Here is a 25,228-nt window from a genome sequence, read left to right as displayed (position 1 = left end):
TAAATCTGCATGTCAATTATACGTGCGTGGAGTCGTTTTCATTGCCAACGTCTCCGTGGCAAAGACTGAGCAAACTATTCAGTACTGACGGTGGAGCTTCCCTCAAGCGCAAATTTGCGAGATGTTCCATTTGAAATTGTTTTACAGCTGAGACAGCTAATCAAATTTGTAGAATCATCGGCTTCGCATAATCTAGCTGTCTTGGTGAGCAAGGTGGCAAGACAGTCGTGAATGAACAATTGTTGATACCCTATCGCGGCAAGGATGGATGGAGTGATGGCTCAATCGAGAGGTGGCTGCAGGTGTGATTACCACCTAGCTGGAAGGCAATCTGCTTACAGAGAGTAAAAAACTTCACTGCTGATCGTGTTTCATGGCTGGAGAGTATCCACAAGGAGCAAAATGAAAAAGTGCAAAATCAACATCAGAGGAGGTCAACAAATCCAGCTTGCCCTCACGTCAGAAGAGAACTCCCTGTCTGGGCAATTCAAGACGCATCTTCGTGCCTCCCACGGTTTTGATTACGTGGGTGGAGCTGATCAGGTCATTCAGTCCCTCAAGCATGATGTCATCACTCCTCTGAAGTACCCCTCCGAGTTCACCAGCAGCCTCATCCGTCCCACTCGTGGGATCCTGTTCATTGGCGAGCCTGGCACCGGAAAATCTACACTGCTAAAGGTGTGGCAAAAGCAGACTCAATATTTTGTCTCCACCTCGGTGCTGTTTAGCAATCACAAAGTAGTGTAGGTCGGCGTCTGAATATGACATGTTCATTCCCCAACAACGCTGCATGAGCTTTGAAGCATATGTATCAATTCTGCCAAACGGCATGCTTACAAGCATGAACCCAAGGATTCAAACCTGAAAAAATGGGGTGCCACCGCCCTTGTAGCGTGCTCACAAGGTGTAGTAGTCCCTGTTGGGTGAACTCCTGTCCACCAACAAGCACGCTCACAGTAGCGGTGCCACGATACGATATAGAAGGCTGGATCTGCTGTAGGTACCTAGGTGCCCAAGAAATATTATTGTTGCACTGCTTGGAGAAGCAGCATTGCTTGTTGAACTTGACGACCGTTGTCGACCATCACAGGAGAGGTGATGGCTGCAATACCTCCGCTGGATACGCTGCTATCTGAAAGACGTGGTGAGACAGCCTGGCGTTCAACCGCGTCAATTCATAGGTAGCTCTGAGGGAGGTTCTGAAGATGGACCGAAGAGCATACTCCATCCCTCCGATCCACTGTGAGATGAGCCCTGGCTGCCCCGCTCATTGTCGGCCCCCTCCTCAGTTGCCTTACATCATTTACAGGTCTTGAGCATCTGTTGTTACTTTCCAGATTCTGAAGACAGGCACACTGCGATGTGGTCAGTGCAGGCGATAGGCTGGGAGGCCGACTGCGAGTATCTTAACGTCAAGTACATTGTTATTTTGTTGAAAACGGGCACACTGCGATGTGTTGGTGCAGGCGATAGGCTGGGAGGCCGGCTGCGCATATCTGGACGTCAAATACAGCAACATCGTGAGCTCAGGTGTTGGGGAATCGAACCGGAACGTGTCTGCCGTTTTCAGTTTAACAAACAAAGTGGCTGCAGCCACTGGAAGGCCAGTCATGGTGTGCCTGGACGAAGTCAACTTGCTCCTTGGAAACTCAAACCACGACACAGGCTCTGCCTCAGCGGTCGTGCAGCGAAACGTGCGGACCGAGTTCATACAGCTGTGGGATGGTCTGGTTGCCAACAACGTCATCGTCATTGCATCATTGAACAGCGCCAGCTTGGGCGTCATGGATGCTGCTGTCCTGCGACGGTTTGACAGAAAGTACCGGGTACGGCTATTGATTGACAATCAATCAATCAATCAATGATGATGATGATGTATCTTTTTACAACACTACCGCATCCACATGGACATTTGCAACTCCAAGAACTACTTGGGAATCAGTGCTACCATTACTTTCATCTGAGGCAAGCGTACCTGGACCAGCCTGACTTACCATATCCTGACCTGACATGTCTTCTTCATCGTCTTGTACCCTGCAAGAAAGGAGATCAGCCACGGCTGACCAAAAACGGCCCGTCAATTCCTTTGGGAGGTCGTCGCAACCCATACTCAAAATCGTTGTCAAGAGATCAACTCCCAACAGAGATTCCAATTCAGTTGCCAATATCCTACCTTGTGGTCCATGACCTCCAACCACTTCAAGAAATTGGTCTATTTTATGCCACAAGCTGGGACAATCCACGGTGCAGTGAACACAATCAATCAATCAATCAATCCATCCATCCAACCATCAATCAATCAATCGGGAATCACGCCACGTTCTTCCTGCCATGTTCTTCCTGTCATCCGGCGTTTCGCCAGACCCTTTAATGCTTACAGGGTCTGGCGAGGGGTGTGGGCGGCAATGTCTGAAAATGCATGTTATTTTGGGGGGGCCAGGGTGGGGTTGAACTCCATTCTGGCGAACACTGGCAGCACATAAACTCAGTTGTGCAGCCGTTTTGCTAAATGAGGCTGCAGTCAGTTTAGTGCTGATCAGACTAACAAATCCATCAGGGATCCCGCCATGTCCACTCCGCTGTGATCCAGTGCAAGAGAGACGTACCCATTGGGCTGGTTGGCGTGGGGACCAGGCGCTGATGGCAGTGTTTCGTCAGACCCTGTGATTTTGCGGGTCAAGATGCCTGAAAATGCATGATGTTATGGGACAGATCTGGCGGTCGAAACCCATTCAGGCAAAGCACGGGCTGATGGCGGTGTTGATGTGTGTGCTGCAGTTGCGTGCTCTGGATGAGGACGGAAGATGCTCTGTTTTGAAGGTCTTGCTGAAGAGAATCGAGGCCGGGAACCCTGGTACAGTGCCTGCAGATCTCTTGGAAAATGCTACAGCAACCACACTTGATCTGGACACGGCATCTATCCAGCAGGCGCACGAAGAACTTCCAGCGCGTTCCCTCTGGCAATTGTCAATGCTGATGATGTGTCGATAGCATTGCCGCATCGCATACACATTGGCAACTCCAAGAACTACATGGGAACCATGAGATGAAACTGAGATTGAGAACACGTAAATGAGCTCCAGATGATGATGATGATGATGTATCTTGTTATAATCCGCTGACCCCAATGGCTACGCCTTCAGCCCGCTGTCACATGAGACGTTCGGCCGGCAAGCCGGCGATGGAGCTGCTCAATACCCTGGCAATAACAGCGAGTGCTGGGGGTGATGTTATCAAGGATGGATTTGTCACCAATGCGCTACGGGAACTCAGCATTGGCTTATGTAGGGGCAATGCTATCATGTACCGGCGTTCTCTTCAAGTTTTAGCTCGTGCCAGCGGCCGCGCGTTTATGACAGGCTTGCTTGTTCCGACCGCTGACGTTCAATGAGCTGTATCACTTCGAATGTGCTGTCGTTGTTTCTTGTTGTCTATTCCTTGCTATTATCTATGTGATGTAATGATGTATCTTTTTTCCAACACTACCGCATCGACCTGGACATTGGCAACTCCAAGAACTACTTGTGAACCAATCCAGACCTTCCTGAATTGGTGCCTGAGCCCCGCCAGAGTCTGTCACAAGCGCCTGCAGAGACATGGCTTGGTTCCCGGTTGAATCATTTTTTGTAGCGCAGGGTGCCACGCGGCTGGAGTTCAGTGCTATCATGAGAGCGTTGCCGCCATTGACGCGAGTCGCCAAGCTTTGCAGAGGCTACACCAACAGCGACCTCAACAGCGTGTGTCTGTGCGCTGAACGCCTCCTTGAGCAGGAGATGGAAATTGACCCCAACATGACCAGGCTGGAGCTAGAGGCATCTGGGAGTCAACCTTCTAACCGCCACCTGATGGAAGAGCGACATTTACTGCATGCTTACACTCTGGTGCTTTCCCAGCTGTGTCACTCTGCAATCGTGAGATGATGATGGTTGCAGTGACTTTATCTGGCTATGGCTATGGTATCGATGACTCTTCAGTAAGCCTGTACAAGAGCGTATTTCTGGTACCAGAAATGTTGACTATCGTTATCTAATTATGTTCGTGCTGATCCAACAAATGGGCAGCCAACTACGTATTTGTACAGCACTACTCTTCAGACATTGGCGCTGCATTGACCCTTGGTACCCGCTACATCATAACAGATATATAGAGACAATCGCAGAAGCATTGCGATTTGGAAAGACACAACATGTGAGACACAACATGTAGGAACCTGTACAGGTTCCTATCTTGAGACATGTAGAATGGGTGGGTGTGTTATACAAATGACACTACCGTCCGGCTGCCGTGACCGGTTTCGAGCTTGCCGAAGGCTCTCAGACGGCATGAAACACCTAGGAAACACAGGATGTAGGCAGCTAGAACACTACAGCCCAAGCTGAAAACCAGAACAAATCTCGCAATCGAAAAGCAGCATTGCCCCGCAATGCATAACAGTTCACAATAGGTACGGCTCAGGCGCGATTTCAGCTTTGGCTGTCTCGCCCTTGTCAACGCCGTCTTCTTTGGGCTGGCATATTCATTTTCTTTCACACAATAGGTTGGGAATTTTCTGACATGTTCAAACTTTTCCCATGTGGATGCTGCAGAGCATGTCGTGTGCTGTCCTGGCTGGCTTGCCTGCTGTTACAGCCTCCAAATGTTGGCAGGGTGGCGGGGGCCGAGCGCTCTGTATTGAATATGTGTGCTCCACCACTGTTGTTGGGTATTGGCATGCGTGAAGGGTGAGAAGGGGTTCGAACCTCAACCTCTCTGCCGTAGCTTGCATGTTGCACTCGGCTAACATTTGACATTTTTTAACGCCAGCCATTGTCTGCCTATCTGCAGGTGAAATCGTCCATCGTCGACTGGTCCGACTCACCACACAGACCGGCCAATCCCCGCCGCCCAAGCAGGGCTGACTCGGGGCAGAGCTATGTACCGAGCGCGCCTGATGATGGCTCGGCCATAAGATTCACCGAGTTTGCTTTCGGGTTGGGCTTGGGTTTTGCTTTTGCTGAGCATTCACTGAGGGACTTTGGGCCGTCTGTGCCATGATCACACATTCCATGGCGGAGAGGACATGGCACTCACAATTCTTGAATGGGGCTGACATATCGTCAACATGTGTTGCTCTTTTGTTGAAGACCAGTGATTGGGCACTTGCGTGGGGATGATGATGCCGGGGGTTTCCCTGTGGTATTAGGAAGTTGTGCGCATGGTGATCCCTGTGGATCCACTCATGGCATTTGCAAGCGCCCCACTGTCTCATCAGTTGTATGGAGCATTGGAGGCCGTGCATGTGTCAAATACGCAAAGCGCAAGCTGATATGTGTCGTATCTCGAGATAACTAGAAAAAATGAGACACCCTTTATTTGTTGCTCATACATCCAACGCATGTGTTTACACAGGTGACAGTGTTTGGAAGTTCAGAGTTTACCCGGACCATGCATGCAATACCGTGGTAAATTAAACTGTTGGCGGGTCACGATCACGCTGGGCACTTTTCGGTAGAGGTCTATTCATCCCGAACATCTCTATCTAATATTTGGGTCACATATAGAAAAAAATGATGTCACGCATTTTTTTGCTTCGGCCGAGTGACTAATGACTACTAGTACTCCCTGCATCGCACCATGCATCCTCTCCCATGGTCTGGTGTATGATGCCACCTTCCAGTGGCGACTGCAGAACCTGTCTGCAATCAGGCCATACTGGTAGCAACGAGGAGCCCTCACTGTCCTGGTCATGAGGAATGCAACACAGCACATGCACGTCTCATGTGCTCCACGCCCAGTCAAGTTGTTGCGACGAGGAGCATGCTTGTTTTCAAACGAGCTCGATGTACAGAAGATCAGATATTACAAGGGACAGGACAACCCATCTCGAAACAGGGGAGAACCATGAACAACCAAGGCACCACAAGGCCTCTGCGGTGAGGAAACAGGGCGCACGCTCAAGAGCGTGGCGCAAATGAAACACAGCACGCTGGAACCAGCACGCACAACTGGGAATCGCAAGCCAATACATGTAGAGTTGTAAAATATATGCATCAATACAAGGTGTCCAAGCTGACCCGACTCTCCATGGATTTGTAAGCTTGTGCGGCACTTTGGGGCACTAGCCTCCAGAAATCGTCATACACAACAACAATTAAGCGGATCTGCATTCCTGTGCATCTCTAGGGGCACTAGCCTCCAAAAATCGTAATAAACAACAGAAATTGCAAGTTGATGCAGATCAAAAGACGGACGGTCAAGGCAATGGGTCCATGTTAGAGCGGTGGAAAACTCAAGGTGGTATGTCACACTGTGGTGGCTTCCAAAAGCGTTGCTACAGTCCTGCTTTTCCACAACCCAATTCGCTCCCCATCAATGCCCACCCACAACGGACCCCCCCCACCACCACTGCGACACTCTGTTTGTGGGCACCATCTTATTGCCTTGCGCACGCTGCAGATTGCCACCCTTGGGAAGTGTGTGGCAATTCCTTTCACCTAAAAGCTTCATATGGGCTCCCATATTGTGAGCTGGAGTCTGCCTGCTGTCCGACAAGCGCTTGCCGTAAGCAGCAACCCCGCCTAAACCCCAAACCCTGAAAACGGCGGCAAGGCTGCTTGCTGTGCGCCGAATGGAGAATTTGCAACTTTGTGAGCAGCCAGCTGGAGTGGTGCCGAGTCACCCCCTTGCGTGGCCGCGATCGATGCTCGCCTCGTACGCATATCTTGAGCGAACGCTGCGGATTGTGGGCATTACGTGGAGTGCACACGCAGCTTGCCTGGCTTCGAAACCCAAGTTCCAGCGAAGCAACCTGCCAGGTGCAATGCAGAGAGGGGCTCCATGACGCATACTAAGCCTATATATACGCGTACAACTGGCACCTTAATGCTGATTTTCATCATCGGATCCTGGAGATCAGTGGTTTTGCCAGTGATTCTGCGAGTCCAGATGCCCGAAGCTGCATGAACTTTTGGCACAGAACTTGAAGTCGACCGCTATTCCGGCGAAGCACTGGTGGAGGGGATGATCCGACAGATTCGAACTGTGTCGGTCAGGGCTCGCTGCTCGTCCAATGTAGTGTCTCTAGCATCATTGCCGCCGAAGCGAGGCAGCCATCCAGAGGCGTGCTGACCTCAAGTACTCATGAACTCGCTCTTGGCCTTGTTTGCGGCCTTCTCCCGCATGACCATCATCTTGCCCTGTGCAGCCATATTCACTGCTTGCCCTGTACCTGCTGAAGGATTCGTTTCCCGTGAGGTATGCTGCGGAGCGCGGCCAGGTGCGGCTTGATCGCAGTGACGAGGCGAGTGTGCAAGTCACCGTTCGTAACACGGAGGGCGCTCTGGACTACGTAGTTGCCGAACTGATCCTTGAGCAGGCCTGAGAGGTCGTCGTGCGCGATGATCTCCTCCACGATGACCGTGCGCCAGACCTCGAGGCCCACCGCCGCGAGCTTGAGGCACTTTTCGACGACGTTGGACGAGAACTTTTGGCAGCTGAGCGCGGGGAAGTTGCCCTTGAGCTGCATCAGAATCTCGGTGGCCGCGCTGGTGGTCCCTGCGTCCAGTATGTACTGCACACCACGCGCTTGGAGTCACGCATACTTTCAAGACTCTCACTCCCTCAGACAAGCTCCATCAATTTTTGCTTGGATTGTATTGCAGAATTTTCTGGATTGGCCTGATCATGCAGACATGCAACATGTGTCAGTTTGACCAGGTGGGAAGGCATGGCCGACTGACGGGACAACACAGGAAGCAGAGGAAGACCTAAACTGCTGCACCTGTACTTGGAGTACTCGCTGTTTCAACTACAACATCGGTGAATTTGTACGTATGTATGCTTACCTCGGGTGATAGTAGCACTTATTCCCGAGTAGTGCTTGAGGTTGTCGATCTCCATGTGGATGCGGCAGTGTTGCAACAAGGCACATCATCATCATTTGTGTCTATACAGAGTGCCTGGTACAACACGGGACCTCCGGGGATGCAAAGGTGGGTCCACTGACAGAAATGCGAGCAATAGCCAGCGCTTCGTCAACCCCTGTAACCCCTGTCTTAAGGCCGTATTTGACTCTCCAGAAGTTTTGAACTTTGTGTCAATGGTTCTTGGCGGGGAAATGCCTCTAAGATCGCGGTTCCAATTGCAACATCTTTCGCTGTGCACGATCTTTCCATCTCTTTTTGCATAGTTCGATTCGCTGCTCTGAATGAAAAACGAAGTGTTTTGCGTGCCATCCTTCTGACGCCCGTCCTTTAGCAAAGTGGAGACATGCATCCTTCACCTAAATAGCTGCAATCGCTTGAAATTAGCAAGTTTCGCGTTTGTGATTGAGTGCATATGCATTCGTGTGTTTACGAGGTGCCCGTCAACCTAAGGATGTGGGCTTTTCGTGCACCCTGAGCGAAATGCGATTGCACGCAACACTAAAACGATCCAGATGCAGAGGCAGACAAGCTAAATACCACACGAAAATGTTAATGTGTCCTGTGAATGCTTCGTGTGTTGCCTTCCGTGCTTTCGTGGCACAGGGCTTGTTGTGTGCGTGTGGCACAAGCAACACCCATCTATCACGCCAGAGTCATTGCACATGCGCGGAATCGCCCAAAACACGACGCGAACCAACGGAGCATGCCTACTGCTTTCATTTGCAATTGGAATCAAGGATTTAGGTGCCGTCTGCAACAAATTCGGATGAGCAGACTGTATGGAGCCCAATCCCAGTCATGGAGTGTCAAATACGGCCTCAAGGTCCAGGTGCCCGAACACTCACAATATCGGTCAGGAACGGGGGTCAAACCCCCAGCCTGGCAACGCGCTGCACGCACCTGGATGACGTAGTTTCCAAAAGCATTGTTGCTCAGCTCGAGGCCGTGCTTGGCGATGCATGAGACCAGGCGTACTTTCTGCTCGGTGGTGGCGTAGTCGATGCAACGCTGCAGCACACAGCAACCATGGCGGTGCTGAGCGATGTCGAGGCACATCTCGCATGCCGCGTCGTAGATGAAGCCCGTGTACTGGCAGTTGAGCTTCTGCAGGCAGCGCTGCACCACGTGGTTGCCGTTCAAGTCCTTGATCAGCTCGACGATGCGCACCTTGAGCACGTTAGTGAGGATGGAGACCTCCTCCTCGCCGTTCACCTGCAAGCAGCCCACTTGGTGAGGATAGCTGCTGATGAATTATGCAGAATTGATACAGTTGTTGCCAACGACGCGTCTCCACAATGAGTCACCAGCTCGCACTTGGAGCTGCAACGCCCATGCGGTAGTGCCGACAAACAGAGATACAACACACCACGAACTTCATGATGAAGGCATACATCATACCACACCCCACCACTAAGCTACCTCGTCTGTTGGTATTGATGAACATGCTATTGCGATGCCGAATGGAAGCACTTGGTACGCCCATTGCGTGCGCCACATGACGGACTATCTGCTCAACCTGCTCGAGTTACACAGCATGCTACCAAAGCCGCAAACGGAAGTGTACAGCAATAGCCTATCAGGAGCCATCAGCGGTCGTATGGTAGCTGAGTGTTGAGGGCAACTGTGACGAGGACGCTCACGGCGATGTTCTTGAGGGCGAATACGCCATTGCAGAAATGCAATGAGATTGTTGTTTGAGGAACTCTTGGGCGCGTCGTCCTTCATGTCCTTCTTGAGTTCAGTAGAAAAGCATCAACTTAGGGGGACATCCTTGATGTTTCTCATGAAAAGCTCATGACATGATCATGCTGCATCATCATAAGGGGGGGGGGGAGTGGGAGGTACCTGCTCAATAAGTTTCTGCACGGCGCGGGTTCCATGAGTGTTGAGGGCGACAGTGACGAGGTCGCTTGCAGCGATGTTCTTGAGCAGCTGCATGCGCTGCTCCGAATGGCAGGCGTCCAGAACCTTCTGGATGAGGTAGTTTCCGAAGGGGTCCATCATGAGGGATGCCACGTGCTCGAGGATTTCGTCAAACACGAGCTGCAGCGCCTCGTACCCGCCCTCGTCAATCTGCTTTTGGAGGTAGCGGCAGCCGTGCTGCTCGCGTGTCATCAGCATGATCTGCACTCGTGACACGCACGCTGCGTTAGCGCCGTGATCCGTAACTGGTTCACGCATGCTGCGACATCCACATCGCTGCACTAATCACGAGAACAGGCAGAAGGAACCACACCTTGCCTCGCAGCTCTTCCAACGACGCCCCACCGTCCACGAGCTCGTCGACGATGCTCTTGGCCGTCTGCGCGTCCTTTGTGCCCGGCGCCGAGCGCCCATCTGCCGCTTTCACGAGCTCCGAGCCGCGGGCGCCCTTCTTATCTTTGCGCCCCTGGCCCTTCTCGTCCTGCGCGGCCTTCTCCCTCAGCCCCCCTGCTGAGTCATCACGGACGTGCCGCACCTCTTGGCGGCCGCCCTTCATGTCGACCCCAGGTTCATCGCGTGAGCTGCGTTCCCGGTCACGCTGAGTTACCCCGTTCCGATCGCGCCGGAGATCGGGCTCATCGTCACGGACCGCTTTCCCTCCCCTCGCCTCGGTGCCCTTCCCGCCCTTTGAATACTTGACCTGAGCGCCGCGCATGTGGTGCGGGTCGTGGCCGGAGATGGGCGGGTGCAGGTTACCCTGCATGAGGTGTGGTACCGGGGCGCCTGCAGGGAACTGCGGCACTTGGCCGTTGAGCATTGCAGCGTTCGGTCCGAGGGGCCCACCGGGGAATATGACGTGAGGGGGGGGTGGCATGCCAGGGTACATCATCTGGCCCGGGTGCTGCTGCTGTGCGATCCAGGCGGCTTGAAACGCGGCCTGGAAAGCCGCTTGGAAGGCGGGGTTCATGGGCATGCTGGTGAGAGGGGGGGGGGCGTGGTTCGGAGGGATCCCGTGTATATTGGCGCCTGGAGGCATCGTTGTGGGCATGCCGTGCATATTTGCCCCGGGGGGCATTGTTGTGGGCATCCCGTGCATGTTCATGCCATGCGGAACGGCTGCTGACATGGGCATGGTCGTCGCGATTTGCGACATTTGCAGCGGGTGCTGCATGCCGTGCGACTGTGCCGATTGGTGGTTGGCCTGGTTCGGGACGCCGGGCGCCATCAAGCCCGCGGCCTGGTTGAGGTGGTTGATCATGCTGCGAGGCATCGGCAGGAGGTTTGGGAGATGGCCGTTTGGGAGGTGGTGACCGGGCGCAGAGGCGCCGTTGACGTGGATACCGGCATGGTGCGGTTGAGGGTGCATTGCTGAGAGGGGGGTGGGCTGGGCGTCAGGAGGGCCGTTCTCTGTGGCACTAGCGCGCATTGGGTGCATGTGGTCGCTGCTCGACCGGGAGGCGTCGCGCGGATGCTGCGCGTAGTGGGGGGGGGGCTGCTGCTGCTGTGTTGGGCCCCCCCGCGGCGACGGGTGCTGCAGTTCGCGGGGGGAGAGGTGCAATTTGCGGGGAGAGAGATGGAGCTCGCGCTGCGGGTGGTGCATGGCTGCGGCCGGCATTGGTGAGTGCTGGTGGCTTAGCGGGGAGGATTCCATGCGGTGCATCTGCTGGACTCCGTGCATTGGAGAGCCTGCAGGCCACGCAGGCTGGTGGGACAACGTCGTCTTGTAATTAGGCATTGGTATGATGGATGTTATCTAATTCCGGATCTATGAATGTCAAAATAACAATAATAATTTCCGGTCCAACCAAACATAAACTGTGAGTTCAAGTCCTTTGTGCAGAGGCTTAGTCCGCCATCTGTGGGGTTTGTGGATCCTGTGGATCAAACTACTGGTGAGTTCTTTGTCGAGGTACTTTGCAGCTATCTGTCAATGAATGTGTGCACCTTGCAGGCGGTATCAAGGGAAACTACTCCAAGGGGTTCGGTAGCTTGGCACGGAAACCAGAGACTGGACATTAGGCTGCTGTGAGTTTTGTGCAGGGATCTCAGCGGCCTCATACCGGAGACCTGGCTCAAATGCCATGCATTTCCAAAGGTGAATGACAGGACACCCATCAGGCATCAACCATACTCACTGGCCCTTCAACTACACGCAGTAGACCTCGCAGGTCAACGATCGCCACACCAGATGGGTTTTCATTGGGAACTTGAAGTAAATGATAGATGAGATCGGGCTGCGGAACCTGGTTGGCAGTGCACTCATGGCAAGGTGCAAAGCATGTAAGCAAACTGTACAGAATGCCTTACCTTCCTCACCAAATTGCGTGCCCGAGACATAAGTGCTGGGCTGTATGTGCTGAAAGCCACGGTCGTGAAAGTTCGAAGACACGCCTGATCCTGGACGGTGAAATTCTGCAACAGGAATTGGCTGGTTAAAAAGGCAAATGTCCCAGACAGTCTGTCGGGATTCCTAGATACTTAAAAGCAAAGCCGGTGTGATGCGATTGTTTAGGCCGGCCATAGACGCAAGCACTTACTCCAGCTGCATTAACAGGTGGTTCAACATCACTCGAAAGATCGGGGCATTGATTGCGGTGCGCTGCAACGCCACTAAAGCGAACGGAACAACATGAGGTGTTCCGTTCATGCGCTGCAACGCCACCAAATTGAACGGAACAACACGAGGTGTTCCGTTCATGCTATGACGAGAAAAACCTGTACGGCACGGAGCGCGAATTGATTTGCGTTATCAGGAGGATTGCACCGTGCAGACCGCAACTTCAGCGCGAGCGTAGTATCTCGAGATACAGAGTGCGTCGGAAGCCCTTGGCGGGATCTGCGATACACCACGAAAAACGTCCAAACGACAAGGTCGCTCGTCGCATTCCGGAAGCGGTGAAAATTTGATGACATACAAGCATACCCTCGACAGGTCTGTACATTGACGCTATGGACGAGCTGCGTGCTCAAAGCAGCACATACTGCGACACTCACGGTAGAGGCACCGACATTGATATACATGCGACGTCGAAGACATCCACTTGAACAAGCCTTTAATACTGATTTAAAGTCCACAGTCTGGCGAACGAGGCGTTTGCGTTCACAACAGGTGATGTCACAGGAGAAGCATTGGCACCCCGACGTACCATTGACTAGGCTCTCGAACATCTGCTGAACTTGTGGATTTGGACTGAGAGTGGGAAGAGGTCTGCCTTGAACGTGGTCGCTGAGGATTTGACGGGCGAAATTAGAGAAGAGCGTTGTGGTGTCCAGAGGGGCAGGCAAATCAAGGTTCGATGAGCGGGAGAGCTGATCCATGTAGAAATCACTATATGCTTGATCAAGCCTGATGTCCATATGCCCAGCATCATAGGCGTCAAATCCAAGTGAGTTTGCCTGCAAGAAGATTTCCGCTTGTATCTGCCATCACAATACCACGGCCGTGACATTACGAGCAGGACAGGGTTTCGGCTAGAACCCCAGACTGTGAAGAGTGCTCGAGTTCCGCCATCCAATATCTAGATGTAATTCCATCGTGAACGACCACACTATGAGCAAGCGTTCGGCTGGCGAGAGGCTATAAATTATCGTCCAACCCTGTCGACGACAACAGACAGATGCTTACCGCTGCAGGAGGAGGTGCCGTCTGTGCACGAGGCGGTGGATTGATGTCATTCAGTACATCTTCTAGGCTCTTCTCTATCCGATCCCCTAGCATTTGCCTGCAAACAGGCGGTACCTTCAGCATTTTGAGCACTTGACCACCGCCATCGTAACTGTGTCGACAATCGCGCACCATTGGCCAGGGCTGGAGCTCAGAGCCATGGCAGTAGCAATTTCCTGTAGATCTAGAACATGCTTCGAATTCAGGAAATGGCAGACACCGTACGCAGAAGCTTTTAGGGATTGAGCAGTAGGAGATGAGGTTTGTGAACTACCATACAGCTAAACGAACGGCCGCTTCTGGAAACATTGTGAAAGCGACATTGTCATGTCTAAGCGATGGTGGCAGAGATATGCAGCGTCTCGAACAATGTTTGGGGACAACTTGGGGTTGCGTGACCCTGCAATTGATGACAAATCACTATTCTGAGCATACGCGTACGTGAGGGGTAGGAGCTGGCGGCTTACAGAGTTGAGGGTTCGGAAATCGATACATGACCAGCAAGTCAGGACACGATCGGTCCTTTTCTCTTCTTTTCAGGAGTTGGCTCAGCAGGTGTGTGGGGACACGTTTGTCTACGGGCTTGTGCGTGCGTAAGAGAGTCCCATTCTAAGGTGACTTTGGCTTGTAGACTGTGCAACGATGCCTGCCGCCATCCAGAAGAAGGTTGCGCCTAAGGGCAAGAAAAAGGCTTTGACCTTTGTCATTGACTGCTCCAAGCCTGTCGATGACAAGATCATGGACATCGCGGCTTTTGAGAAATTCCTTCTCGAGCGCATCAAGGTCGATGGCAAGACAGGTGCTGGTCCAACCATAACTGCTATTCAATTTCTTCAAGCTGTGCTTACACTTGCGATGCATGCGCTGCTACTCAGGGCGCTTCGAATTGGTTTTGTGCTCCACGTTTGCAACCCTGACGTCAACGATGTTGCAGATGAACAACTTCCGCATGCATGTGCTTCCCAATGCGTGACACTTGCCCGAATTATTGCAGGTAACCTTGGCGACTCCGTGAAGGTCTCCAAGGACAAGGCCAAGTTGACAGTCACAGCAGATACCCAGATGTCCAAGAGGTGTGCAACCTCGCAGCCTGATGAAGTGCCAATACTGAGTGACGATGTTTGCTAATCACATCCTCGGGCTGGATTGCATCTGGATCTTGTTCTCTTTCCGACGTTCAGCCTTCGCCAGCTATTCCAGGCACTGGTAGGCTGCAAACTCAGTTTGCCAGCTATTCCAGACACTGGTAGGCTTAGGTTTATGACTTGCAGTGTGGCTTTCCAGGTACCTCAAGTACCTTACAAAGAAGTTCCTCAAGCAAGAAAACGTTCGTGACTGGCTTCGGGTCATCGCCTCCAACAAGGACAGCAAGTGCGTCTCAGGCCCTCTGTGTGTCGCATCTAGCAGTATGCATGTCATCGGGGGGCTATGAATCGATCAATCAACCACTCACCTGACTTCGACATCATCATCGTGATTGCCAAGTGCTCACCCATTCATGTTCCAGTGGGGTTAGGCAGCTGTTGGTATCATGTACTCAATGAGAACACTGTCAGTGAGCCGGAAGGGAGGTTTGAGGCTCACTTAGAATATCATGGAATTCAAGTAAGCACAACTGAGATGCGCAAGTCAGTAGCCATGGGCACTCTGCAAGGTGGGGAATTGCGATGTGGATATCCAAGCATCGTCAGAAGTAGCAAATGGATCGATTGGAAGCCTCGAGTATGGTTGATACCATATCTCTTGCAGCAGACAAGGTGCAAGTTGCAAGAAGTTGGCAAGGCCATCATCCTGCTGGACGCAGACTTGCATCGAGTCAGATGCTGCAATGCACTGGCAGCATGTTTGGCCTTTGCCCCAGGCAGCTTGCATGTCATGGGCATTGCCACCTGGGGCTTGCAGGCAGACTTGGCATGCAAGTTGCATAATTTTGCTTAGCGATCACCGGGTATTCCTACCTCGATGCTTGCACTGCCGTTGCTGCCAATGCAATCAACGTCGCCCAGTCCAGGCGATGTTGCCTAGAGCGGGCGACAAGACCAACGCCAAGTGGTTCCGTCCCTCCTCATGTGAGTTTGTTTTCAATACGCCTGCCTGACCGCTGCATTGTTGCTTTGCAGCGTCTACGAGCTCCGGTACTTCAACATCGCCGAACAAGAGAACGACGACGAGGAGGATTAGATCACATGTTAGCGTTCGTGAACCTGTGGTTGCAGCAGCAATTGTAACCATACGATCACCCTCCTCTAACACAGTTGCACTTCCCGCCTCATCAATTGTTTGTTTGGAGATGTCTGGTATTGGCGTCCTTTCTTTTCGTTTTGCGTAAATGCCTGCTTGTGCTCTTCATGCATGACGAGTGCTGTTAATGGTGAGTCATTGGCGTCCGTAACATGGCTATGCCGTGCGTTATTTGATGAAATTGGGTTTGCCCCCGATTGGTTGGGACTCCCAGTCTGCAAACCTGAGTTGATAAGCACGAAGAGGGTGTGTGTTTCCACCCTGACGTGTTCGATCGCACATGTCATGCGCAACTCAGAAGGCGTCACACGGCCATCATGCCGCTCAGGGTGCGTGCACCATCCAATGGATGGCATCCATGGTATGCACATGATGATGGATCTACACGCGGCCTTGTTTCATAGAGGGGAGCTCAATGCTCATCTGGTCGATAACGGACTCCATAAGCGTTCATGTTCGTAAATCTCCTCCGACAAGTGCTACACCCTTCCTCTATTTTTCGGACGCGAGTCCAGGCACTCTCGCTGCCGTTGACGTTGGGTGCCGGAAATTTGGGACCCAACGTCACTTGCTTTCGGGCAGTACAGGAGGTACCCCTGCCGGCTTGCATGCAACGAGTCTCCATCGACGATTGGATTTGAGCGTGTCAAGCTGAGACGAACCGTCCACTTGCTTGCTACGGCACGTCAGTTCGAATCCCGTAATCCTGGCGCTTCGCGCTTGCACCTTCAGACTGAAGCGGTGCAGGTCGAAGTACAAAGAAACATGGTCCGTGCCTCCAAGAGGCGGGGTCTCGTTAGTTGCGAGAGCAGCCTCTATGGTCCATGCCTCCAAGAAGTTTGCGTTCTTGGGCCTTTTTTTTTGCCTGGGAGGTCGTATGTATAGCCCAGCTCGACGTATGTCCATCCTACTACCCGCCGGAAATAGTGACAATCGTTCTGCAGGTATCGCTGAATGGATGTCAAGTTCAATATGCGAAGGCAACAGTTTGTATATGTATAACGATACTTTTCTGTGGTTTCTTTGGTGACCGTGGCTTGCTTAGCCACACTCACAAGTACATGCAGACTATGAGACTGCTCTAGCTCGTTCCATCAGGGTGTTTACATCGAAACGTGCATGTAGTACAACAACGGTTTGGCAGGATGCGTCGAACGCGCTGTGATAAGGGACCATTGGCCGCATGGCCGAACTCCGTGCAGAAATGGCAACGACAGCAATTCAGTGCAAGGACGCCACAACTGCAGCAGGTCACGCTTCGAAAGCATGTGCGTAGTCTTAGCTTTCCCTCTGTCTACCTTGATCCGTGTGCATTTAGTTTGACGCACTCTCCCAGCCGCAGGTTTTGTCTCAACGGGAAGGACATTCGGAACACGAAACGCTCGAAGGTCCTGGACCATCTGCCCTTGAAAATGATATCGAAGGCCACTATGAAGCCAGGTAATGCATAATACTGTTTGTGTGGTTGTCAATGGCTTGCCATCATGCCGTAGATATTTGCTAAACTGCCATGCAAGCATTGCCATGTCTAATGTGTTACGGTACTGGTATAAGATCATGTGAATTCAAATCAGGATTGTAAGCTGGCGGTTCTGTAATATCAATTCCTGATTGGGTAGGGGTTGCGAGCGAAGCACTGTGGGCAACTCTGCCATCCCGGCACCCTACCCTTGACTGGTCACGGTGTCCGTCTTTGAAATTGGGATCAGTTACAATGTCCCTTCCCTCATCGGCCCTGCCATCATGGCTTCGTTCGGATGGCTTTACAACCCTGCTAAATTTTACTGCGCTCAACTCATCGTACCTACCCATATGCGCTTTACCCTGAGGCCGCTTTCTTCTGCAGTCTAGCGGAAAACATTTTGCAGAGTGGAATGTCATTGAGAGAGGTACGTTCGTAGAACTCGTCTAACTCTGCCTATTGGGCAGAGCGATGCGCCCGTTGTCACCTGCAAGACTGTTTCTGAACTCTTGCATATCGGAATGTCGTATGTGTATGTGAAACAAGGCGATTTGAAATTACTGGACCTGCTGGTTCTGCAAGTCTGGGATAATCTGGACAGGAGTCCATGTCTTGGAGGCATCAATAAGCATGGAGAGTTTGACTCCCAAGTACAGTACTTTTGCTGTCCTGTTTCCCCACACTCTCCATGCTCCTATGTTGAGATTATTCAGCTGGCATCTTGTGAGGCCAGTTGGGGCTACTGCATGACAGCCAGCTGATGTAGCAAATGGTCAGTTGGCAAAACCAGCTATGGAGACTGAGACCATCTTTCCTGAGTTTAAAAGTTGTTCCGTGAAAACGACGGACCCCTTCGTGCCCTTTGTGAACCAAAATCGACCTGCAGATACCCATAACGTTTCGCCAGATCGTGTGAGTGCGGGGTCCCGATGCCTGAATTTGCCTGAAAATTTGGGGATATTGTGGGTGGAGACCCAATCTGCCTCAGTACATGATGATTTACAGCCGGATTTCTACAGTTGGACCTAAATGTGGCCACTTCTGGAGGACAGCCTTGGATTTTGAAACACAGCCAAACACTGCACTAAGGGAGCTGAGCCAATTCACGTTAACAAAAGCTCTAGGCAAAGCACCTGGCCAGGCATCTTCACGGTCGACACACACATCAGGCAAAATCATACCACTGCTTCGCCAGAATGGCTTTCGACACCCATTTTCGTCCCAAAAATCCATGCATTACTGGGTTTTTGGACCTGAAAAATGACCAGGTCTGGCGAAGCACTGCATCATACAGAAGCATGATATAAACCGTCAGGCAAGCCAGTCCATATTGATCTTCCCGCTGGTCTGCAGATACGGAAAGCTGTTGCAATGGGAATGCTGCCCTTTGCAGCTTTGACTCCCAACATAATAGAACGGCCGACTGTCGAAGTCACTGAGCCCAGCGAGCCGACGAGTCTCGAAGCCAGGATCAAGCGAGAGTACAAGCAGTTCCGAGACCGCGTGTTTTTCGGTGCGTCAGACACCAACTTCCTGGCAATGCAGTGCAACGAAATGAGTACGCCAGCCTCAAGATGGCGGCATCGACAATTGATCATCGGGATGACGAAGATGTGTCTCTTCACAACACTACCGCGTCCACATGGACATTGTCAACATGACATATGAGTACCCCAGGATAAGCACATTATGGAAGCTGCATTTGAGTAAAATCATGAAGGTTAGGACTGTGAATATACCGTACTGCCGCTGATATTCAAACGGCATTGCAAAGAATTCCGTGTTACGGGAATTATCTGTCCCAAGTTCACCAGAAAGGTTGGAAGATTGTGATTTGTACTGTCCCAAATGTCCTGAAACGCACAGAGAATGGTTCTGATTCAACTGTAGTCGTATAGTTCGATAGTTTGGGGGCTCTGGACACAACGTGAATGTTAGCATGCCTGAGTAGCTGGCGGCGACACAGTAGCTCTGATATCTGTGCATGCATCAGCGAGTCGTCAGAATGGGGCCATGTTTGCATTCGAAAATCATGCATTTCCAGGCATCGCGACCCGCAAATCACACGGTCTGGCGAAACGCTGCCATACATGCAGGCGACACGCTTCCCCCCATCGGCGCGGGCCGGCTCTCGTACGCACGCTTCCTGCACCTCATGAACTACAAAATGATCAAGCGCATCACGATCCTGGGGGACGGCAAGTGCGCGCTCGTCGAGATCCCAATCGACCAGGGCGGCCACGACTTCAACACGCAAAAGTACAACCGCGACGACCTCTCTCAGCTCTTCGTGAAGGAGTTCCCAGAGTGGAGGATGGAGATGAATCGATTTTACGTCGACCTGCCGGGCGATTTCTGGTACAATAGCCAGTTCGGCGAGCTTGTGAAAATGAACATCCCGCACAAGACGGCTGATGGATACCAGGCGGTCACCTGGTTGACTCAGGATGGGCAGTTTCACCCTGAAGTCCGTGTTAAGGACCCTGATCAGGCGTTTGCGTGGGCGAATAAATACGCAACGCAGTTCGTGATGGTCGGCCTGTTGATCGTGCTCCGCATGGGCGTCGGCGTGCTTGAGTATATCGCAGTGAAAGCTGGTTTGCTCAAGACGAAGCTCTCTGAGAAGGAGCAGCTCGCCGAGGACATGGGCAAGAACATCGCCAAGGCGTTCAACGTTGGCAAGGGCAAGGGCAAAGGCACGGGGGTGAAGTTCGAGGACGTCGCGGGCATTGACCACGTCAAGAACGACATCAAGGACATCCTGACGCTGCTACTCGGGGACGATCGCTATCGGCAGATAGGAGCACGTGTGCCGCGAGGCATCTTGCTCGAGGGCCCCCCTGGGACGGGGAAGACCTATCTTGCAAAGGCGATGGCTGACGAGGCAGGGATCCCGTTCTACTCTGCAAATGGCGCAGAGTTTGTACAGGTGTGCGCGCTCTTGTTATCCGTGTTCCGTTTGATCTTGAGTGTAGCTCTGCATCGTCTCCCGAGCTTGTGTTGCTGTGTTCCAGACTGAGTTGTGCTTTGCCAAGGTGTTTGTCTGTTCTGGGCATGTGTGTGAGGCTGTCTGGTAACCTCCAGATGTTCTGGGCACCAGCAACTTTCGCAGCCTGTTTAAGGGGGTGCTTAAGGGGGAGTTCAAGGGGGTGTTTTAAGGGGGTGTTTCAGGGGGTGTTTGACCAGACTACCAGATTGCTTGTATGGATTCAGTATGCCCGGGTAATCCAACACCCAGTACCTACACAGCGCTGACCATGACCTCATAATATGATAATCATGATGACGCACGCATCTCTTCACATAGCTGCCGCATTTCCATGGACATCGGCAATTCCAAGCGCGATTTGGGAATCAGTGCTACCTGGACCATCACCTGAGGCAAGCATACCCAGACCACCCTGTTCGCCGACGACCTGCATCCAGGCAAAAGTTAGAAATCTGAACCGCAACTATGCCCCAGCTTCCTATTCTCGTGTGCATCATGCTCAAACCGGCAAGCCTGGCTTTCCATAACCGGGGGTATGTTGTTCATGCACAAGCTGAAACATGCACAAACAGGCTGTGCGAAAGCGTACTTGGCTGACCATTTGCTGGATTAGCACCCACACAATTAGATAGATGTTAAGTATTTAAGCCTTATAATCATCATTCAACGCATTCATTAGAATTCCGGTTTCTTCACAGATGTTCTCGGGCGTGGCGGCCTCACGCATTCGGAGCCTCTTCAAAGACGCAAGAACAAACTCGCCGGCCATTGTCTTCATAGACGAGATTGACGCTATCGGCAAAGCTCGGAGCTCGGCGGGGGGGATGAAAGACCCGGGCACGGCAGAACGAGAGCAAGGCCTGCTGCAGCTTCTCGTGGAGATGGACGGCTTTGCGATCGACGACAAGGTCCTCGTCATCGCTGCAACGAACCGGAAAGACGTCCTCGATGCCGCCCTCCTCCGCCCCGGGCGCTTCGACCGCTGCATCTTCATGGGCAAGCCTGGGCCTGAGAACCGGAAGAAAATCCTGCAGGTGCTGTTCTCTGAAAAAGGAAAAGAAGAACACTCGGGCATTGGGATTCGCTTTGATGATGTAATGATGAGAAGCCAATTTTTGCTCTTGGAGCGGTTGGTCGTTTATTTATGCCAGGCTTGCCTGTCCCGACCACTGACTTTCAATGAGCTGTACTGTCTCGAACGCTATCACTTGATTGCTTGATGACTACTTCCTGCCATTGTCGAGGAGATGTTATGATGAGAAGCCATGTGCATTCTGCTATGAGTACGGTACTGCTGCTAGTTGATAGTCAGAATCCTTTCCGTATGAGTGTGTGCATGGCATATGGCGTGCACACAGCGATGTGGAACGGGAAGGAAATGCACTGGGAAATGTGCCATGCTATCGCAGGGGTATATTATGCTGTGCGAGCTCAATGCCCCGCTCTCTCTGCGTTTTCTTCGCTCACAAGATCAATCTTGTGAAGGGCCGGACGGCCTCGGCGACTTGGGCATAGCGTACCAGATGTAGTCCATGGCAAAACTTGGATATCAATATGCAATGTCCACACCGGGCGACACCCAGCATGCTCAGCAGCTGCACAACAGAAGAACGACACGGGGTATATCTGTGCAATGAGCCTCACTTGCGTTCTGGCCAATTTGTGGTGCCGTCTACACCTCAGAGCCCTCCTGGGGTATCTATCTAGTAACGCCAACTCAAATCACCAGTATTAATCACAAATCACATCCACTGTTTGGTGCATGTGCTTTGTGTTCATCGTCTGAGGCGCATCGTCGTGGTGCAGGTGCATGCTCGTGGAAAGCAGATTCCCCGGGACGAGGAAGACAGCTTCCTGGGTGAGGTCGCGCAGTTTGCGGTCGGCTTTTCCGGGGCTGAGCTCGCCAACCTGCTCAACGAGTCGGCCATCCTGCAGGTGCGTGTTCAGCCTTGCTGATGATGATGTGCTTTCTGTTGACTTCTCCTTGCCATTGTTTATGTGAAGTGATGATGTACTTTCTTACAATAAGTGCGAGCGGCAAAACATTCGTGACAGGCTTGCCTGTCCCGATCGCCGCTGACGTTCAATGAGCAGTGTTGTTTTGAACGTGTGGATTTGGTCGATTTTGGCCTGACTATTTCTTGCTTATCCAAGTGATGTAACGAGGTGCCTTGTTACAACACACGCTACCATTGTCATCACCTGAAATAAGCATAGCCGGATCAGCCTGACTTTCCATAGCCTGACCTGACATGTTGTCTGCGTCGCCTTGTACCCTGCAAAAGAAAGGAGATCAGCCACAGCTGACCAACAGCGTCCAGCGAACACAATTGGACACCATAATCTAGGCATCAATTCGGCAGCGGCGCTGGGCAACGCAGGTGCTGGATTAGGTTACCTACAGGCGCTTCAACATATGGACACTGACTAGTCACATTGGTAAACCATTACCATTTATCAATTCAATTTGCGACGCTGGTTATCATGAGTGTGCGAAGCAAATGCAGGTGAGGTATGCGAAACCAGAGGTCGATATAGAAGTGGTGCAAGAGGCACTGGCGAAGATCAAAGTGGGGCTGCCGTCCCCCTCGCTACCGCTGTCCAAAGCCAAGCGCCACATGGCTGCTGTGCTAGCTGGTAAAGCCGTGGCCGCAGCCGTCACAGGGGGCCTGCCGCCCATCGATGCGGTCAGCATTAAACCCTATGGATCCACCCAGGGCCGCATCCTATATGTGCCCCAGGATATGGGTTTTCATGGCGATGACTGGCACCGACTTGCCTACCAGCCTGTTAGGGTGAGCTCCCTTCTCCAAACAGACACAAACAAAACCACTCCGGCATTGATGATGTATCTTTTCACAACACAAACGCTTTATATGTAGCAACATGTAGCCGCGGAGATGCATCTGTCGTCATGTTGAGTGTGCTACAACCACCGGTGTTTATACATCACTTGAACAGGTGACGCAACACAAAGTTGCTCTGATGGTACCTATAGATACAAGAATCGTGGACATTGGCAGCTCCAAGGACTACATGGAACACGTGCCGTGTTCCCAGGGCACTTGTTGGCTGGTCGGTGATGTGCGTCTGCTTTCAGGGTAAGAGTCAGCTGGAGGTGGGCAACTTTGCATTCTGCGCCGGCCTTCTCGTCCCCATGTACATGGGCAGAGCAGTGGAGGAGGTGCTGTTCGGCCGGGGCTCCATCACATTGTCCACCTCCCATGAGATCTCAAACGCAGGCGACCTCGCACACTGGCTTGGACTGCATTCCCGAGTCAACCCTGCCCTCTTCGGCAGCCGGTACACCTGGGACCTCAACGACGCCGGCCCTGACACCGTTTCCCAGTACCGGGACCCAGTCCCAGTGCGGCTCTCTCCGCTCTCATTCTGTGCTTTGCAAAATGTAAATTACGCAGCCTAGAACGGCCAGAATTTGCTAGCCAAAACGGCCGGAAAACGGCCGTTCGGTGCTTGTAAGCACGTAAGATGCGCAGGCCGGGAAATTCCAGAAACGGCCACGATACGCCAGAGGAAATGGGAGAGGAAAGGCACATTGTGTGCTTGGTGGTGTCTCGTCGGCACCCTATGGGATACGGCCTAACTGCTTCTGTGTATTCGATGATGTACCCTTTCGCGACTTGATGGTGTCTCATCGGCATACTCCTGGCACTTGTAATTGTAACCCTGGAGCGATGGGCTTGATTTGGCATGGTGCCGAAGAAGTGGGTTCGCGATGAGATACTTTGACGATGATGTATCTGTTGACTTTTTCCTGCCATTAGCAAATGTAATGATGCATCTGTTTGATAACACTACTGCATCCACATGGACACTGGCATCCCCAAGTAGTTCTCGGGAACCATTTCATCCCTACCTCCACCACGATTGGCATGATCTTTTGGTGGGGTTTTGCAGATGGAGGAATTGTGTGTTCGCTTGCAAACACTGGCCTTCCATAGAGCGCTGCTAATGGTACACAAGAAGCGGCGAGTCATCGAGACGCTGACGGACGAGCTGCTCACCAACACCAACGAAACCGTGACTGGGCAGCGACTGTATGCTCTGCTCGATGACACACCAGATGCTGACGTCAGCGAAGAGGTGCTCAGCAACCTGCCGTTCAAAGACATCATTCCCGCCGAGGTGTGCACTCTAGCTCTCCAGCTATGGACTCGCACGATAGATTCTTCGTTTGCACCAGCTCTACCCTGAGCGTTGGTCGTGTTGTAATTACAAGTGAAAGACACAACGTTACATGGTGCCTGTGCCTCCCCTTCTTTCTTTGTCTATGTGCTCTTTCCACACGCCTTGCTAGGTGCGTCCTCCTTTGGGGCATTCTCCATCTAGGCATCCCTCCATCTAGGCGCTGGCTGTGTCCACGTCCGTGTTCATTGCCAACGCCGCGTTCTTGGGCTATCTTTTTCAGGAGCACGCAAATCACTCTTTAGAAATCATTAGAAAGGATGTAGTCCGTCCTTTCCTTCGCAGTTCCTGTCCTTTTCAGGAACACATACCTCACTTTTGAGATAGGATGCGGCGGTCCTTTCCTTCTCAGCCAGCTCCTGGCTATCTCAGCCGGTTTGCCGCGTGTGCAGGCGAGTGACGACTTTATGGTGGACGAGAAGAACATTCTCAGAGCTGCCGGGCTGGTTAAGGGAGACATCGATCCCGGAATGTTGCTGGGCCGCGAGAGCTTGGAGCGCGAAGCAGAGCTCTACCGGAACCAGAGCGCAGAGTGGTTTGCAAAGCAGGCCGCCAAGGACGCCTACGCTACCCGGGAGGGTGCCGCGTTCCCTTCCAAGCCCGACCTCCACGACAAGGTCGTCTCTGTGTAAGACCAGTTTAGGACCCGCTAGGAACACGGTCGTTGTTGAGATCCGGTTAGATGTTGCAATGTAACTCCATGACATGCCGCTACATCGGTGCAGTGTTGGCACCATTTGAGCAAGTAATGTGTTTGGAATTAGCGTGGTGTAGCCGCTCCAACATCAGAGGCCAAGACCTTCTGGAACCCATGAAGATCGCACAGAAGCAACAGTCAA

The 25,228-nt window shown here is 52.3% G+C and overlaps 4 protein-coding genes across 4 annotated transcripts; 3 read left to right on the top strand and 1 right to left on the bottom strand.

The window, feature by feature from the left end:
* Nucleotides 1–402: 402 nt before the first annotated feature.
* LOC149809451 (uncharacterized) lies at nt 403–1,865 on the top strand. Its single transcript, XM_089994836.1, has 4 exons — nt 403–678; nt 1,182–1,242; nt 1,338–1,423; nt 1,467–1,865. The coding sequence occupies exons 1-4, from the start codon at nt 403–405 to the stop codon at nt 1,863–1,865; spliced, it is 822 nt and encodes a 273-aa protein (XP_089850962.1).
* Nucleotides 1,866–7,189: 5,324 nt separating this feature from the next.
* Nucleotides 7,190–10,019, bottom strand: LOC149809450 (pumilio homolog 12-like). Its single transcript, XM_089994835.1, has 4 exons — nt 9,750–10,019; nt 9,459–9,632; nt 8,805–9,116; nt 7,190–7,549 (listed from the first exon to the last, which is right to left on the bottom strand). The coding sequence occupies exons 1-4, from the start codon at nt 10,017–10,019 to the stop codon at nt 7,190–7,192; spliced, it is 1,116 nt and encodes a 371-aa protein (XP_089850961.1).
* A 4,147-nt stretch (nt 10,020–14,166) lies between these two features.
* LOC149809449 (large ribosomal subunit protein eL22z-like) lies at nt 14,167–15,711 on the top strand. The gene is made up of 4 exons (XM_089994837.1): nt 14,167–14,290; nt 14,486–14,564; nt 14,776–14,862; nt 15,612–15,711. Exons 1-4 carry the CDS (start codon nt 14,230–14,232, stop codon nt 15,670–15,672), a joined length of 288 nt encoding a protein of 95 aa, XP_089850963.1. The 5' UTR covers nt 14,167–14,229; the 3' UTR covers nt 15,673–15,711.
* Nucleotides 15,712–18,390: 2,679 nt separating this feature from the next.
* LOC149809448 (uncharacterized) lies at nt 18,391–25,021 on the top strand. The gene is made up of 10 exons (XM_089994838.1): nt 18,391–18,462; nt 18,548–18,730; nt 19,239–20,123; nt 20,170–20,250; nt 20,882–21,312; nt 21,971–22,118; nt 22,691–22,978; nt 23,182–23,589; nt 24,102–24,329; nt 24,782–25,021. Exons 1-10 carry the CDS (start codon nt 18,391–18,393, stop codon nt 25,019–25,021), a joined length of 2,964 nt encoding a protein of 987 aa, XP_089850964.1.
* The last annotated feature ends 207 nt before the right edge of the window (nt 25,022–25,228 follow it).

Source organism: Nuphar pumila, unplaced genomic scaffold (assembly GCF_984573655.1).
Source record: "Nuphar pumila unplaced genomic scaffold, dmNupPumi1.hap1.1 HAP1_SCAFFOLD_1238, whole genome shotgun sequence".
NCBI classification, from domain to species: domain Eukaryota; kingdom Viridiplantae; phylum Streptophyta; class Magnoliopsida; order Nymphaeales; family Nymphaeaceae; genus Nuphar; species Nuphar pumila.
Note: the sequence above shows the minus strand (reverse complement) of the source record. Positions and strands in the feature narration are given on the sequence as shown.